At 34.7% G+C, this 17,921-nt stretch overlaps 1 protein-coding gene across 4 annotated transcripts in view; it reads right to left on the bottom strand.

Annotated features, from left to right (window-relative positions):
- LOC124353249 (protein slit) overlaps window positions 1-17,921 on the bottom strand; it is a 697,541-nt gene that overhangs the window by 409,641 nt on the left and 269,979 nt on the right. For 3 of the 4 annotated variants that reach the window (XM_046803175.1, XM_046803178.1, XM_046803176.1), the window contains exon 3: window positions 8,125-8,196. The exons of the other annotated variant lie outside the window; for it this stretch is intronic. In XM_046803175.1, coding sequence (XP_046659131.1) covers window positions 8,125-8,196 — 72 coding nt within the window. The remainder of the gene's footprint in view (window positions 1-8,124; window positions 8,197-17,921) is intronic. 4 annotated transcript variants of the gene reach the window in all.

The raw sequence follows: 17,921 nt of genomic DNA, 5'->3' as shown, positions 1-17,921 counted from the left end.
TTTGTTGAGATGTATTCAACAATGAGAATCAAGAACACACTCATAATTCCAGAGCTTGTTCAATCTTTTTGTAGAAATTAATGCTAGATAACGGTGTAATTACAGATGTAGTCATAACACTGGCCGTGTAAGTTCAAGGGCTATAATTATTTTGTCGTTTCAGATTTGTTGAGATGTATTCAACAATGAGAATCAAGAACACACTCATAATTCCAGAGCTTGTTCAATCTTTTTGTAGAAATTAATGCTAGATAACGGTGTAATTACAGATGTAGTCATAACACTGGCCGTGTAAGTTCAAGGGCTATAATTGTTTTGTCGTTTCAGATTTGTTGAGATGTATTCAACAATGAGAATCAAGAACACACTCATAATTCCAGAGCTTGTTCAATCTTTTTGTAGAAATTAATGCTAGATAACGGTGTAATTACAGATGTAGTCATAACACTGGCCGTGTAAGTTCAAGGGCTATAATTGTTTTGTCGTTTCAGATTTGTTGAGATGTATTCAACAATGAGAATCAAGAACACACTCATAATTCCAGAGCTTGTTCAATCTTTTTGTAGAAATTAATGCTAGATAACGGTGTAATTACAGATGTAGTCATAACACTGGCCGTGTAAGTTCAAGGGCTATAATTGTTTTGGTCGTTTCAGATTTGTTGAGATGTATTCAACAATGAGAATCAAGAACACACTCATAATTCCAGAGCTTGTTCAATCTTTTTGTAAAAATTAATGCTAGATAACGGTGTAATTACAGATGTAGTCATAACACTGGCCGTGTAAGTTCAAGGGCTATAATTGTTTTGTCGTTTCAGATTTGTTGAGATGTATTCAACAATGAGAATCAAGAACACACTCATAATTCCAGAGCTTGTTCAATCTTTTTGTAGAAATTAATGCTAGATAACGGTGTAATTACAGATGTAGTCATAACACTGGCCGTGTAAGTTCAAGGGCTATAATTGTTTTGTCGTTTAGATTTGTTGAGATGTATTCAACAATGAGAATCAAGAACACACTCATAATTCCAGAGCTTGTTCAATCTTTTTGTAGAAATTAATGCTAGATAACGGTGTAATTACAGATGTAGTCATAACACTGGCCGTGTAAGTTCAAGGGCTATAATTGTTTTGTCGTTTCAGATTTGTTGAGATGTATTCAACAATGAGAATCAAGAACACACTCATAATTCCAGAGCTTGTTCAATCTTTTTGTAGAAATTAATGCTAGATAACGGTGTAATTACAGATGTAGTCATAACACTGGCCGTGTAAGTTCAAGGGCTATAATTATTTTGTCGTTTCAGATTTGTTGAGATGTATTCAACAATGAGAATCAAGAACACACTCACAATTCCAGAGCTTGTTCAATCTTTTTGTAGAAATTAATGCTAGATAACGGTGTAATTACAGATGTAGTCATAACACTGGCCGTGTAAGCTCAAGAGCTATAATTATTTTGTCGTTTCAGATTTGCTGAGATGTATTCAACAATCAGAATCAAGAACACACTCATAATTCCAGAGCTTGTTCAATCTTTTTGTAGAAATTAATGCTAGATAACGGTGTAATTACAGATGTAGTCATAACACTGGCCGTGTAAGTTCAAGGGCTATAATTATTTTGTCGTTTCAGATTTGTTGAGATGTATTCAACAATGAGAATCAAGAACACACTCATAATTCCAGAGCTTGTTCAATCTTTTTGTAGAAATTAATGCTAGATAACGGTGTAATTACAGATGTAGTCATAACACTGGCCGTGTAAGTTCAAGGGCTATAATTATTTTGTCGTTTCAGATTTGTTGAGATGTATTCAACAATGAGAATCAAGAACACACTCACAATTCCAGAGCTTGTTCAATCTTTTTGTAGAAATTAATGCTAGATAACGGTGTAATTACAGATGTAGTCATAACACTGGCCGTGTAAGTTCAAGAGCTATAATTATTTTGTCGTTTCAGATTTGCTGAGATGTATTCAACAATCAGAATCAAGAACACACTCATAATTCCAGAGCTTGTTCAATCTTTTTGTAGAAAGTAATGCTAGATAACGGTGTAATTACAGATGTAGTCATAACACTGGCCGTGTAAGCTCAAGAGCTATAATTATTTTGTCGTTTCAGATTTGCTGAGATGTATTCAACAATCAGAATCAAGAACACACTCATAATTCCAGAGCTTGTTCAATCTTTTTGTAGAAATTAATGCTAGATAACGGTGTAATTACAGATGTAGTCATAACACTGGCCGTGTAAGTTCAAGGGCTATAATTATTTTGTCGTTTCAGATTTGTTGAGATGTATTCAACAATGAGAATCAAGAACACACTCACAATTCCAGAGCTTGTTCAATCTTTTTGTAGAAAATTAATGCTAGATAACGGTGTAATTACAGATGTAGTCATAACACTGGCCGTGTAAGTTCAAGGCCTATAATTATTTTGTCGTTTCAGATTTGTTGAGATGTATTCAACAATGAGAATCAAGAACACACTCACAATTCCAGAGCTTGTTCAATCTTTTTGTAGAAATTAATGCTAGATAACGGTGTAATTACAGATGTAGTCATAACACTGGCCGTGTAAGTTCAAGGCCTATAATTGTTTTGTCGTTTCAGATTTGTTGAGATGTATTCAACAATGAGAATCAAGAACACACTCATAATTCCAGAGCTTGTTCAATCTTTTTGTAAAAATTAATGCTAGATAACGGTGTAATTACAGATGTAGTCATAACACTGGCCGTGTAAGTTCAAGGGCTATAATTATTTTGTTGTTTCAGATTTGTTGAGATGTATTCAACAATGAGAATCAAGAACACACTCATAATTCCAGAGCTTGTTCAATCTTTTTGTAAAAATTAATGCTAGATAACGGTGTAATTACAGATGTAGTCATAACACTGGCCGTGTAAGCTCAAGAGCTATAATTATTTTGTCGTTTCAGATTTGCTGAGATGTATTCAACAATCAGAATCAAGAACACACTCATAATTCCAGAGCTTGTTCAATCTTTTTGTAAAAATTAATGCTAGATAACGGTGTAATTACAGATGTAGTCATAACACTGGCCGTGTAAGCTCAAGAGCTATAATTATTTTGTCGTTTCAGATTTGCTGAGATGTATTCAACAATCAGAATCAAGAACACACTCATAATTCCAGAGCTTATTCATCCCTTTTGTAAAAATTAATGCTAAATAACAATGTCAAAAGAAACGCAAACTGTTGAAAAATAGTAGTAATATATTTACTTTAACGTTTAGGTGAGTTTTAAATTCTTAAACAAACCACGCCTCATCTGGATGTTTTGGTAATAATATAGAATATCACACAATCTCAACTTTATCTTAAACAAACCACGCTTCATCTGGATGTTTTGGTAAAAATGTAGAATATCAAACAATCTCAACTTTATCTTAAACAAACCACGCTTCATCTGGATGTTTTGGTAATAATAAAGAATATCAAACAATCTCAACTTTATCTTAAACAAACCACGCCTCATCTGGATGTTTTGGTAATAATATAGAATATCAAACAATCTCAACTTTATCTTAAACAAACCACGCTTCATCTGGATGTTTTGGTAATAATAAAGAATATCAAACAATCTCAACTTTATCTTAAACAAACCACGCCTCATCTGGATGTTTTAGTAATAATATAGAATATCAAACAATCTCAACTTTATGAATAATGGAAAATGTCAGTGTAAGATAGCATTTAAAGGTTAATATATTATAAATTTATACCATGTACGTAATTATTAAATATTTTAATTTGTATATACTTTTAATCTCTTTTATAAAAAGAGTTGTTTGTAAACTTGGCAAAATATCAAAATGGTTGTAATTTATATCAGTATAATTACAGACGGTACTACTTTCCAGGGGAATAAATAAAAAAAATCAAGAAATGCACCTAAAATATGTAAAAGACTTTATAATATTTTATACATAACAATTATAAAACTACACATCAATGAAAGCAGCTTATTTTACTCAAAGTACAAACTAAAGTTCCACAATAAATTGTTCATACTTGAAGATCGCTTAAGACCTCTGAGTAAGTCAAAGAGGTTATTTTACAAAAGGAAAGCTAAAGTGGTGAAGAGCGGATGATGGAATGCCTCCATTACAGAGGGAAAGGGGCAGGCAGATCAGTATCATTTATGTAGAAAGGGCAGAGTAGGACATGACGAATCGTGTCAAAACGCTATTATGATAATGGCAGAGATCTGGGTTCCTGCAGATCATGGCAACACGTCACCCTGTCACGTGACTGAGGTAAGTAACAATTTGTTACACAATAGCCATTCACAACAAGTATATCATACAAAATATTGTGCTCTTTTATTGAAGTATCGTTTCTATTACGTAGAGCGTGATTCAGAATATTATATAGTATAATAATTGGTGTTTCCTGTTATATATATTACTTACTTATTTTTCGACTTTATTCGGTCAACAATACTGTACGAAAGTTAAAAAAACTCATACTGTTATTACATACTGATGGAATTGCTAATTTTTATCGACGAATCAAAGTCCTTTTGTTGTACTTTAAATAAAATTGCTGACCCTGTCAACACACTTCATTCATGCCATATTATATCTTGGAAAAATATTTGAAATAATAAATTAAAGAAGTCAGTATTTAAAAAGAGTACTATTGTAAAATATAATAGTCAGATTGGTAAAAGCCATTTAGAGGAAATCAAATTAGAAATTTTACCGCCATGGATGAAACTTATGATGTTAGGTAAAACGATTTAAAATTAAACTAATTACTAAACATAACACTTCTATTTACACCCCTAGAAGGGGTAAACTGTGTAACACTTTAATCGGATGCGACAAATAATCCGATGAAAATTACAGAAAATCCCAAGAAGCGAATGATGACGAAGCGATGCATCAAGTATGATGATTTACATCAACCTGTCGATCTCACCTTGTCGGAGAGCCGACCCTATCAAGAAAGATCTTGCCAAACACCTAAAACACTGTCGTCAATTAATGAAAATTGATAAACCATTACAGAAACATATAATCATATAACATAGAAATATTGTATACATTCAATTACGCAGTTTTGAATAAAAATGTGATAAAGGGAACAGAAGTTTCTGGACATGTATCATCGTTCAGTGAAACAAATTATAAGTAACACTACGTTTCGAGATCTGCAATCTGATCTCTTCCTCGGGTGAATAACTAACCATTAACAGCTAGAATGACATCTCGAAAATCCCATTTTTGAGGTAGTCCTAACCGAAAACTGACTTACATATAGCATCCAGTTCTGTTCCAACCAATATGATACGCTTTACATATTTTTCTTATTTCCTTTTAATTTAAGATTTATGCAATTGCATTAACAATAAACTATAAATAAGCAAATAACATTTATTATAGACAAGTTTAGTTCGCCCTTCTTACCCACTTAAATCTCAAGAATAATTGTACAAGCTTGTAATACAGGCCATTCCTGAAGTTTTCGTTTTCCCGTCGTATAAATCTGATATTTTCCTGGTCGTCTTTTTCTATTTTTCTAGCACTGCAATGGCCAAGAATTTACGCCTTAAAATTTCAATAAGGACAATTAATGTCTTGCTCTGTTAAAATTACACTCCTATACAATAGGATATTGCGCGGTTACCCAGTCAGTAATGGGCTGGCGGCGGGCGCCGGACCGGCATGCCAATGCAACTCACTCTATCATGCCATCATCACGCTGTTTGCCCACACATACCGGGTTTACACGACGCCTGTTGTTACACTTGATAAGAAAACTTGTCAACAGTTCCACAATGTTTGCAGCAATACTCTCCTTTATTTATTGCACGACCTGTTTGTTTGCAGTGTTCCACAATTTTGTTTGCTCAATGTTATTTATATTTGTTTACTTACGAACGCTTTAACGTGCATAATGGTTTTTTATTGTGATCTTTTAATACGTTTTATGCTGAAACGATAACTCTCTCTAAATTAAAAGAGGAGGCAAAAATAACTTTATAATCCAAATTGATGGATGTGTGGAATAACACATATTTGTTTTCTGATTCGCGACCGTGATTCCTGAACTGTGACGTATGTACTGTAACGTGTGTACTGTAACGTGTACTGCAACGTGTGTACTGCAACGTGTACAGTAACGTGTGTACTGTAACGTGTGTACTGTAACGTGTGTACAGTAACGTGTGTACTGTAAACGTGTGTACTGCAACGTGTGTACAGTAACGTGTGTACTGTAACGTGTGTACTGTAACGTGTGTACAGTAACGTGTGTACTGTAACGTGTGTACTGCAACGTGTGTACTGTAACGTGTGTACAGTAACGTGTGTACTGTAACGTGTGTACTGTAACGTGTGTACTGTAACGTGTGTACAGTAACATGTGTACAGTAACGTGTGTACAGTAACGTGTGTACAGTAACGTGTGTACTGTAACGTGTGTACAGTAACGTGTGTACTGTAACGTGTGTACTGTAACGTGTGTACAGTAACGTGTGTACTGTAACGTACGTACTGTAACGTGTGTACAGTAACGTGTGTACTGTAACGTGTGTACTGTAACGTGTGTACTGTAACGTGTGTACAGTAACGTGTGTACTGTAACGTGTGTACTGTAACGTGTGTACTGTAACGTGTGTACAGTAACGTGTGTACTGTAACGTACGTACTGTAACGTGTGTACAGTAACGTGTGTACTGTAACGTGTGTACTGTAACGTGTGTACAGTAACGTGTGTACTGTAACGTGTGTACTGTAACGTGTGTACTGCAACGTAGTGTACTGTAACGTGTGTACAGTAACGTGTGTACTGTAAAGTGTCTACTGTAACGTGTGTACAGTAACGTGTGTACTGTAACGTATGTGTATTATAATTTACTAGTGACTACCCACTGATATATGGTGATTATTTAAAACAATTAATTAATAATGAACTCAATCTGATATTAACTATTTTATGAACAAATCCCTTAAGTTGTTTGTTGGAGTCAATCATACTATCGTTTTTTTTCTGAAAGATATTTTTACTTTACTTCGTAACCCTTTAAGATCCCTGAAGACATAATAAATAGACATTTTTCACTCCAGGGGGAATTAGAGGCATTTAAAGTGAAGTTTAAGCGATTTTGTGATCAAACGCAATTAGAAACGGCTGAATATAATTTTTGCTCTATGTAAATGAGTTATACCTTCAGGAAGGGACTAGTTTAGTATAAGAACATTATTATACGTTAAGAAAAATAAACGTAAGGAAATTAACTATTTTAAACAAAAAGTATGTCATTATCCAGTCATTTTTTTATATATGTACACTCTGTAAAAGGTCAATATCCATATCTCAAAACAGTTTTTCTTTGGATCAGATTTCAGGATGACCCAGAACTCTGTTATCAAAATTGTCTTGATAAACCCCAATCGAAAACCGATTACGTCACCGCTTCGATAGATTGCGGTGATCTTGTTGTCATTATCTGTCAACGAAGAGAGATTTGTGACATATAAACAATTTCATCTTGGGTTACAATAATCATAGCACTTAAGCGCATTTTAATACGGTATTTTGGTACTATCCGATGTTCTTACAGGAGAGTTAAAAAAACCTACATTATTTGAAAGAATATACTGTATTTGACTTATTGTGAAAATTACATGTCATCATGACTATCTGCTCTTGTTTTGGTTGTCACTACGTCCCTGTCTACTATCTGTCATTAGGCTATCCTATATAAGTAGGCAAATACAACTTACGTTTTAAAAATATGGCGTTCATAAAGATCATCCATAGATTTGGTACTACTAGTAACATATCTAGTATAACCTGACCTAATCCTACCTATCCAGGGGTATATCGCCAAATAACGAGTAGTAGATAGGGACAGAGAGACTTCACTCTCGCCGACATCGCTTCTTCTTGGGAGACGAAAACAAGAACAGATCTTCACAATGATATGTCATTTTCACAGTCAGTCTTTAGGTCCTCGATATGTTGTACTCTGCCAAAAATAGTGGTGCATTAATTGGATGAAAATTAATTTTTAGACAACTTTTTCGAATTTTATCTTACACAACTCTGTGATAAATAAAACAATATTTGGTACTCACAGCCGCTCTAGAGACTCGAGGTTCTGGAAGGCACCTTTCTCGATGGTATGAATGTGGTTGTCCGTCAGTTGCCTGGAAACATGCAAACATGCAACAACAGTGCAACAAGCAGAGCAGTAAATAATAACAACGGAACTTAAACAAAATTATGAGGAAACTAAAATAAAATAAAGCCAATAGCGAGTACAAACTCAATGGTCGTTTAAACAAGAATAACGAGTAACTAATTACTGAATAATCAATACTGTAACTGTAGAAAACAGCTGATTTATTAAGTGGTTACCTTACCTACTTTTATTGTGAATAACTCTTTTTACAAAGCACCAATCGTTTAGAAATATAAATAGTTGATTACTAATAGAATTTAATATTTTTAACAAATTATTTAGTAAATAAACTTTAAGAAAAATCGAGTATTTTAAAAACCATTAGAATGTGTCAATCGTTTTCATTTACTAAAAGAGTAATTAAATATTGCTGAAGTTATGACATGTTCCAGTATTGTTATTTAATATTTGTTGGGTTTTAATAGAAGCGGGGTTCCATTACTAGTATTTACTCTTAGATCAAAAAGTATAGATACTCTAGTCTGAAGAACCAACAAACTAGTTACAATAATGGGAGTTACTTTTACTAACAATAACTTGATACCGTAAGGAACTAAACAATTTAACAGGGGTTTTCAGTCTAACTTCTACTTTGTAACTCGGATCATATTAAGACCAAACTCTTATACAAGATAAGCAAAAGTGTGCTTATTTTAAATTACAATTTTAGAGTTATATGGAAAAAGTTGTTATTAAATTATCTTGACCTTTATTCTTGGTCATAACATTTTGTATCGACCTCGTTATGGAGCTCTTAAAACATTATCTTGGGCTAGTAATATTGTTACCCAGTAACTAAAATATAAAATTTTAATGCAAGTGTAATTGCAGGTATTAACCCGCAATCTGGCGGCTTGTGCTTGTAAACGAGCAGGCGCCGCGCCGGCCGTGTAAACATCATAAGTGGCTGAGCGCTAGCGAAGTCTATCGTTCGAGGTCTGTCTGTCTATCCGTCCACAACACATCTCGGAAAATGTAGTCTATAGTCTTGAAATGCATGAAGGTACATCTGTATAGGCAAGACTGGGTTCCATGACTGTGCATGTCACTCCATTGAATTTGTCTGAGGGAACCACGATGGCAACGACAAAATCTCAAGAAAAAGACATTTAAAAAAAAAAACTGAGAAATCATATGCAATTTGTACATGTAACATATGTAACCTAACTAACTCAACACATGCATCATCTTTTAGTTACTCAGTGGGTAGACTTTTATTATTTTAACACTGGTACGAAATCAAAGTTAATGAACAAAAATGTGAACGTTTCGTGTAGCCAAGATACATTGAGAACGTCCTCTTATTTATATCAGAATAAATATATCTGTTTCTATTAAAATTGATATATTACACCTATTTATACAAAAATAAGAATTACTTGAAGAAATTAAAATAAAATAGTAGCCTACTCAGTTTTATGAGCGAGTATCATTTAAACCAAAACTATTAAGTGTTTTAATAAAATGCAAAAGACTGAAGTACAACTGATTTCTTAATTACTGGCGAGAAAATTTAGGACCTCAGAGGGCTAAGCCTGTTTAGAGTTTACATTTTCATCATAAAAGATTAGGTCACTGAAATTGGCCACGCTCACACATAAGTAAAAAAGAAACTTAGCAGGGCCAAAATAATATCAATGCTCTTGTCACCCAACGTCATTATACCGTTCATATTAAATAAACATTGGTGAAATTGTGGCATTAAACTTCATTTATACGTAGACTAGAGTGTAATGAAGGAGCATACCCAACCATAGAACTTGGCTGAGTAAGCCAAGGGGTACCTACCCCTCAGTAAGCCAAGGGGTACCTACCCTCAGTAAGCCAAGGGGTACCTACCCTCAGTAAGCCAAGGGGTACCTACCCTCAGTAAGCCAAGGGGTACCTACCCACAGTAAGCCAAGGGGTACCTACACTCAGTAAGCCGGCACTATTTCTCTCTTGCTGCTGGAGGTCTGTCCGTCTGTCTGCAGGACATCTCGAGCATGAAATATCAGCTATTGAGTTGAAATTTTGGATACAGATTCAGCGTAGTTTGTTACGCGACACATGGCTGCGACGCGCCCACTTTGTATATAACAACTCAAAACTCTATGGATTTACGTTAATCAATCGAGCAGTCATCACTTCCAAATATATTTTTTCCTTATTTAATATCACTCAGAAGCAAACTGTTTATGTGTACGTGTGTAGAAGAACTGTTTATGTGTACGTGTGTAGGAGAACTGTTTATGTGTACGTGTGTAGAAAAACTGTTTATGTGTACGTGTGTAGAAAAACTGTTTATGTGTACGTGTGTAGGGGAACTGTTTATGTGTACGTGTGTAGGAGAACTGTTTATGTGTACGTGTGTAGAAAAACTGTTTATGTATACGTGTGAAGGAGAACTGTTTATGTGTACGTGTGAAGGAGAACTGTTTATGTGTACGTGTGTAGGAGAACTGTTTATGTGTGTACGTGTGAAGGAGAACTGTTTATGTGTACGTGTGTAGGAGAACTGTTTATGTGTACGTGTGTAGGAGAACTGTTTATGTGTACGTGTGTAGAAAAACTGTTTATGTGTACGTGTGTAGGAGAACTGTTTATGTGTACGTGTGAAGGAGAACTGTTTATGTGTACGTGTGTAGGAGAACTGTTTATGTGTACGTGTGAAGGAGAACTGTTTATGTGTACGTGTGTAGGAAAAACTGTTTATGTGTACGTATGTAGGAGAACTGTTTATGTGTACGTGTGTAGAAAAACTGTTTATGTGTACGTGTGTAGGAGAACTGTTTATGTGTACGTGTGAAGGAGAACTGTTTATGTGTACGTGTGTAGGAGAACTGTTTATGTGTACGTGTGTAAGGAGAACTGTTTATGTGTACGTGTGTAGGAGAACTGTTTATGTGTACGTGTGAAGGAGAACTGTTTATGTGTACGTGTGTGTAGGGGAACTGTTTATGTGTACGTGTGTAGGAGAACTGTTTATGTGTACGTGTGTAGAAAAACTGTTTATGTGTACGTGTGTAGGAGAACTGTTTATGTGTACGTGTGTAGGAGAACTGTTTATGTGTACGTGTGTAGGAGAACTGTTTATGTGTACGTGTGTAGGAGAACTGTTTATGTGTACGTGTGTAGGAGAACTGTTTATGTGTACGTGTGTAGGAGAACTGTTTATGTGTACGTGTGTAGGAGAACTGTTTATGTGTACGTGTGTAGGAGAACTGTTTATGTGTACGTGTGTATGTTTATGTACGTGTGTAGGAGAACTGTTTATGTGTACGTGTGTAGGAGAACTGTTTATGTGTACGTGTGTAGGAGAACTGTTTATGTGTACGTGTGTAGGAGAACTGTTTATGTGTACGTGTGAAGGAGAACTGTTTATGTGTACGTGTGTAGGAGAACTGTTTATGTGTACGTGTGTAGGAGAACTGTTTATGTGTACGTGTGTAGGAGAACTGTTTATGTGTACGTGTGTAGGAGAACTGTTTATGTGTGTACGTGTGTAGGGGAACTGTTTATGTGTACGTGTGTAGGGGAACTGTTTATGTGTACGTGTGTAGGAGAACTGTTTATGTGTACGTGTGTAGGAGAACTGTTTATGTGTACGTGTGTAGGAGAACTGTTTATGTGTACGTGTGTAGGAGAACTGTTTATGTGTACGTGTGTAGGAGAACTGTTTATGTGTACTTGTGTAGGAGAACTGTTTATGTGTACGTGTGTAGGAGAACTGTTTATGTGTACGTGTGTAGGAGAACTGTTTATGTGTACGTGTGTAGGAGAGGTAGGGGCATAGTCCGAAATAGAAATAGCTTTATAAGACACTTGTGTTCGAGTTACGTCCGCTCTCGATGGTTGATGGGAGTGTAAAGATACTCATTGATTTGGAACCGGGCTGTAGTATAATTTAGTGCACATAAAACCGGTAATTAATTGATAGTTAGGAGTAATTAATAGAGCAATAAAACGTAAAATAAACTGGAGTCGTCGGAGTAAGTGAAACATCCATACAGTTTTATGTACGGAGTTTAGGATTCGTTGATTGGATTGTGGGGTTGTAAATATTTAATTTAAACTAAATTCAGTTCTAATAATTAACTGTAGCCATTAAATAAGATAACCAGGCAGTTAGAAATAACTTATTCAAACTGCACTGCTTGGAATTGAATTAGTATTAAATTATTGAGGATTATTTAATATCTTACTTTGTAAAACTGTATGTGGAGTACATCTCTTGATACACACAGTAAATTATACAAAAAATATAAAAACCATAAGATAAGATTTATATTTATATTTGAATTGTTGTTAGTTTATGCGGTGAAAACATAGTCTAATAAATGCGTACTTGAGACGTCATTTACTAGTTGAAAAATACTCTTGCAATTTATTTAAACGAAAAGAAGATTATGTTACATGTTCTACGTGTAATAAATTAAAACTATCCATAACGTTCAAAGTAAATGAATGGAAAATGTACACACACTGTACAGAACTGTACCAGTAGCATGCGGGGGCGCAGTCGGTTTTTGTTGAGTTTATTTAAGAGTTAAAGCTGTTTACGATAATTTGTCTGAATAATATAAGGTAATGTTTTTTTATCACTAGACAAGAATTTAGAGCAGGAATATTAGGATATAAGAATGCGGTTCTTCACAGTATGTGTATGAAAAAAAATGTAATCTAAAAATTATATGTTTCTAATGGTCTGGGTTTTAAAAAAATAGTGCTTTTTATTAAATTTAAATTAAGGAAATAACGTGCTTTTTATTAAATTTCAATTAAGGAAATAACGTGCTTTTTAATAAAATAATACTTGAGGAACACACATCGTTGTACACAAATACATACCGTACAACACATCCTTCTCTCCAGCCGTTTCTTTACAGGGTTGATAATTTCAATAAACCCCCAATTACTACTTTGAACACGGATAAAATTCTTCTTAGAAAATATCTTTAGGTTATTTTATGAGTCTGTGGGAAAGACACAAACAACACTTTCGTTATGTGAAGAAAAGAATGGAAACCTTTGAAACGATCCTCAGATACGATTAGCAGTGTGAGAAGACGATAGGGAACGATAAGTCCACTGTCAGATCTCGTCCGGCCAGATAAGGTTGGTGGTCCGGGAAAAGACACAAACAACACTTTCGTTATGTGAAGAAAATAATGGAAACCTCTGAAACGATCCTCAGATACGATTAGCAGTGTGAGAAGACGATAATGAACGGTAAGTCCACTGTCAGATCTCGTCCGGCCAGATAAGGTTGGTGGTCCGGAGAAAGACACAAACAACACTTTCGTTATGTGAAGAAAATAATGGAAACCTCTGAAACGATCCTCAGATACGATTAGCAGTGTGAGAAGACGATAGGGAACGGTAAGTCCACTGTCAGATCTCGTCCGGCCAGATAAGGTTGGTGGTCCGGGAAAAGACACAAACTACACTTTCGTTATGTGAAGAAAATAATGGAAACCTCTGAAACGATCCTCAGATACGATTAGCAGTGTGAGAAGACGATAGGGAACGGTAAGTCCACTGTCAGATCTCGTCCGGCCAGATAAGGTTGGTGGTCCGGGGAAAGACATAAAAGTGGTTTTAACGGCAAGTCTCCGAGACGGGTCCGATTAGATTTAAGAAGGCTTAATCTGGTTATTTAAATCGGCCGTGAAATTCTGAGGCATAATACAAGATGGTTATTGCTCTGTCTTCCTGAGTATGGTAGTTATTTTATATATCAAGGTTAAAACGAAAGACCTTTCCTTTTATCGGACGATAACCCAAGTTGGGTCAACGCACCTTATATTCTACCCATAATCGTGGGTACAAATATGTTGGTTATCCCTACTGAAATTAAGAACAAAAACCAAGAAGACTTCATACATTTTTTATATCGAAGAACCTCGTTTCCCACAATCAACAACAAAAACAAATTGTTTACAAAATAAATTTGACGTAAGAACGTACAAGAATCCATTAGGCGAGAGAACACCTGGGTCGACGTAGTGTAGGAACGATCAACGATTTTCTACGATGAAAGGCAGGCAATCCATCGCAATTATGATCGCGAAACTGGTTTCTAAATGTCACACGCCCCGGTAAACAGCCTAGACCGTACATCATCCTTAGTCGCTGCATACTAACATTACAACTCACCGTTATAACAGTGAAACTAGTGGAACCCGGTGAAGTAGCACAAGTCGTGAACAACACAGTACGTCTCCAACCATCATTAAAATAACTGGAAAACACTCGCACACTTTCTCCTCAGGTTCATTTTAAATTACCGCCCTCTTTCTATGTTAACATCGTATCATTTTGTATAATGAACTGTTAATGTAATAAATGAAAAACACTCGCACACTTTCTCCTCAGGTTCATTTTAAATTACCGCCTCTTTCTATGTTAACATCGTATCATTTTGTATAATGAACTGTTAATGTAATAAATGAAAAACACTCGCACACTTTCTCCTCAGGTTCATTTTAAATTACCGCCTCTTTCTATGTTAACATCGTATCATTTTGTATAATGAACTGTTAATGTAATAAATGAAAAACACTCGCACACTTTCTCCTCAGAATCAATTTAAATTACCGCCTCTTTCTATTTTAACACCACATTATTTTGTCCAATAACCGGTTAATGTACACAATTATGACATAAATAATCGAGCAGGACTATCAGCTTTATAAATATAATTACATCTATTCTATATACAGTATAAGGTTTGTAATTAGCAATATTGTACGAAATTAAGTATAAAGTAAAGGTATTGAAAATATTCTGAAATAAAATCTGAAAAAGAAGAAAACTCAAGTTTTGCGTAAATTAAATCACTGAATAGAATGACTAATAAAAAATATAATTGGATTGCCAAAACAAAAATATTTCATGTTTTTTATATAGGTAAATATTTATTTGTTTATTTATTTTATAAAAGAGGTCATGCATCGCCTAGACTTTGAATACAGTATAGTACAAATGTCATGTTCAGTTTCATAAAGTATTTCTAAACCCAATTGTAATATAAAGTATTTCTAAACCCAATGGTAATAAATAGTTCGTTTGTTTGTTAATATATTCAAAAGAATTCAATCAATTTAATACATAATGTATATAGTTGTCTTTTCTTATCATTACGCGTTTAAAATGAAAGTAATTTTTCTTGCTGTTTTTATTTTGTGTGTGTGTAGCCTATATATTAAAGCTAAACCTTTATCGGAGAAAAACTGAGACAACAGGTTTCATCTCGTGTACATATCCGACTGGTAAAGTTTTAACATAGAGAGGCTATATGTCAACATTTAGTGTAACATGTCATGTACATCCTCACTCAAGCCCATTGAACATGGAATGTATCTTGTCTATAATTTGTGTATGTGGAAGAAAGAAAAAACGCTATAAAGATTTAAAGTTCGTTATCAACAATAGTTGCAGCTTTCCGAAAATAATTCTGAAGAGGTCCAAATTGTACCTTTTTGAATGTGAAATTTCGTACTAACATAAATATTTCAGGAGAAAATTAATTTAAATACAACTTAAATTGATATAAAATTAAGTTATAATCTAATATTAGTTATCAACAAATGTTTTATGAAATCTAATTTATGTTTTTAGTTTGAGTTCTGTTCAATAGTTTAAAGTTTGTTATCACCTGCAAACCACTAACAGTAACAAATTATACTAAGTAATAGTTTAAGTATAATTGTTAGTTCATTTTGTACTTAAAATAAATACTACTTACGAAACACTAGTTTCTGTTCAATATCAAAAAAATAAGGAGGGGGAATGCAAAATGTAGCTAAAGGGAGTGCCTTTTGTAAATTTGTTTCATTCTTCATTGATGGTATTCCAGGTGGCTTGTATGCTGTCTACTTTCTAATGACTTATAGGCTAGTAGTTTTATTATTAAGGTTCATTAAAAAAATGTTAGGTGCCAATAGTAATGCAAAGAACTTAGATACTATTTTGGAAAGCATTCGGAATTGACTTTTAAAACGAAAAGTTCAAGATAAGAGATCGTAAGAATGGAAATATCGTTTTTAAGATAATAGAAAAGCACAACCATAACCTCAAAATGTGTTATTCCTGTGGAAATAATACAGATATAAGGTTGCCCTTCAAAGGATCATTTTTTAAGTAAATACATTTATAATAAAAGTGTAAATCATTACAACGAACAAGCGGGCTTGGAATACATGTATTGTGTAATACATGAAAACAAGCAATCACTTCCACCGGGGGTGATCAAAAGCAATACACAACACCAACCTATTCTCCTAGCTTGGCCGAGACTGGTTAAACAAAGTTCGATTGGATTTGAATTTAATTGCATGTAGCTCTCAAGCTAAACACTACGTTAACTAGTTCCAGGGGTCTGAAAATTGTTTAGATGCAACTAAGATAATGAGTTGAAAAGTTTGTCTATCGGTCAGAAATTCGTGTCATCAAAACACTCTTGTGGAGCAAACTCTAAGGCTATGGACAGCGAAACTAGGAATTGAAAGACGAGTCGGTCTTTGGTGTAAATTAAACTTAAAGCGGTACGTAATCGCAAAAGGCAATGTCAAACATCTCTGCTGGTTATACAAACTTAAAGATCTGTCACCACTTTTCCAACAAATAATTTTCGAATGTACGTAATCCTCGAATTCATGTTATATAAGAAAGTTACTCGTATAACATGTCGGTGTGTGGCAATATTCCTATGCCGGCCATGTCCCAATGATTGTCTATTGTAGGCGTAACAACTCAGCGTAGTGTTCTACGGGACGTGCGTGCTGTTCTGTCTTGTGATACCCATATCAAGTTCAAGAGTTATACAGATACTCTGAGAGATTCAAACGACACGAGAGCTGTTTGTAACACAGCCGTACATCGGGGTGAGATTGTCATGTCGGTGTGTGGCAATATTCCTATGCCGGCCATGTCCCAATGATTGTCTATTGTAGGCGTAACAACTCAGCGTATTGTTCTACGGGACGTGCGTGCTGTTCTGTCTTGTGATACCCATATCAAGTTCAAGGTACAGATACTCTGAGAGATTCAACGACACGAGAGCTGTTTGTAACAGGAATTTTATGTAATGAATTAAAGAGAATCTCCTTGAAAATTACCATTCAATCAAGACGAGACCTGACATTACGTAGCGGAATGGAACGGTCGACAGCACCGGGTATGTTCGAGCAGTCTCGCCTATTAATTAATTAATTTATAAGTATATGAATATAAAGTATATAGTCTATAGGATGTGTATAATTTGCCGGTGACCTTTAATGTACAAGCAGTTGTTTTATGAAGACGTAATTAGTGCAACGATAACCGGTTACTGCGTTGAAATATATAAAAAGATCGATCGTACAGTGAGCTGTGTCATTGATATATTTTCGCAATGACATAAAATGAGTTGGTAATGGAAAGTTAAGATTGAAATTAAGTTTTTCTGGTAATTGTACGTGAATGAGAATAGTAGAAGCCTCGTTCTGTGGCTCTGGTCCCGCGCCGTTACGTTACTTGACGTTCCGTCACCTGTAGCCGTAGCTAACATACAGTATATTACATTGTTACAATACAGTAAACATAGTAGTGCTATATAAAGGATTTAGTCTAAAACCAATGTTGTTCAAAAGCCCAATTTACAGCTATAACAAAAGTATAAAAAGGATCAAGGTTCAAAATTTAAATACATCCTATATTGTTCAAAGC

This window comes from Homalodisca vitripennis, chromosome 1, assembly GCF_021130785.1.
Source record: "Homalodisca vitripennis isolate AUS2020 chromosome 1, UT_GWSS_2.1, whole genome shotgun sequence".
In the NCBI taxonomy this organism is placed as follows: Eukaryota; Metazoa; Arthropoda; class Insecta; order Hemiptera; family Cicadellidae; genus Homalodisca; species Homalodisca vitripennis.
This window is presented reverse-complemented; position numbering and strand designations above follow the sequence as displayed.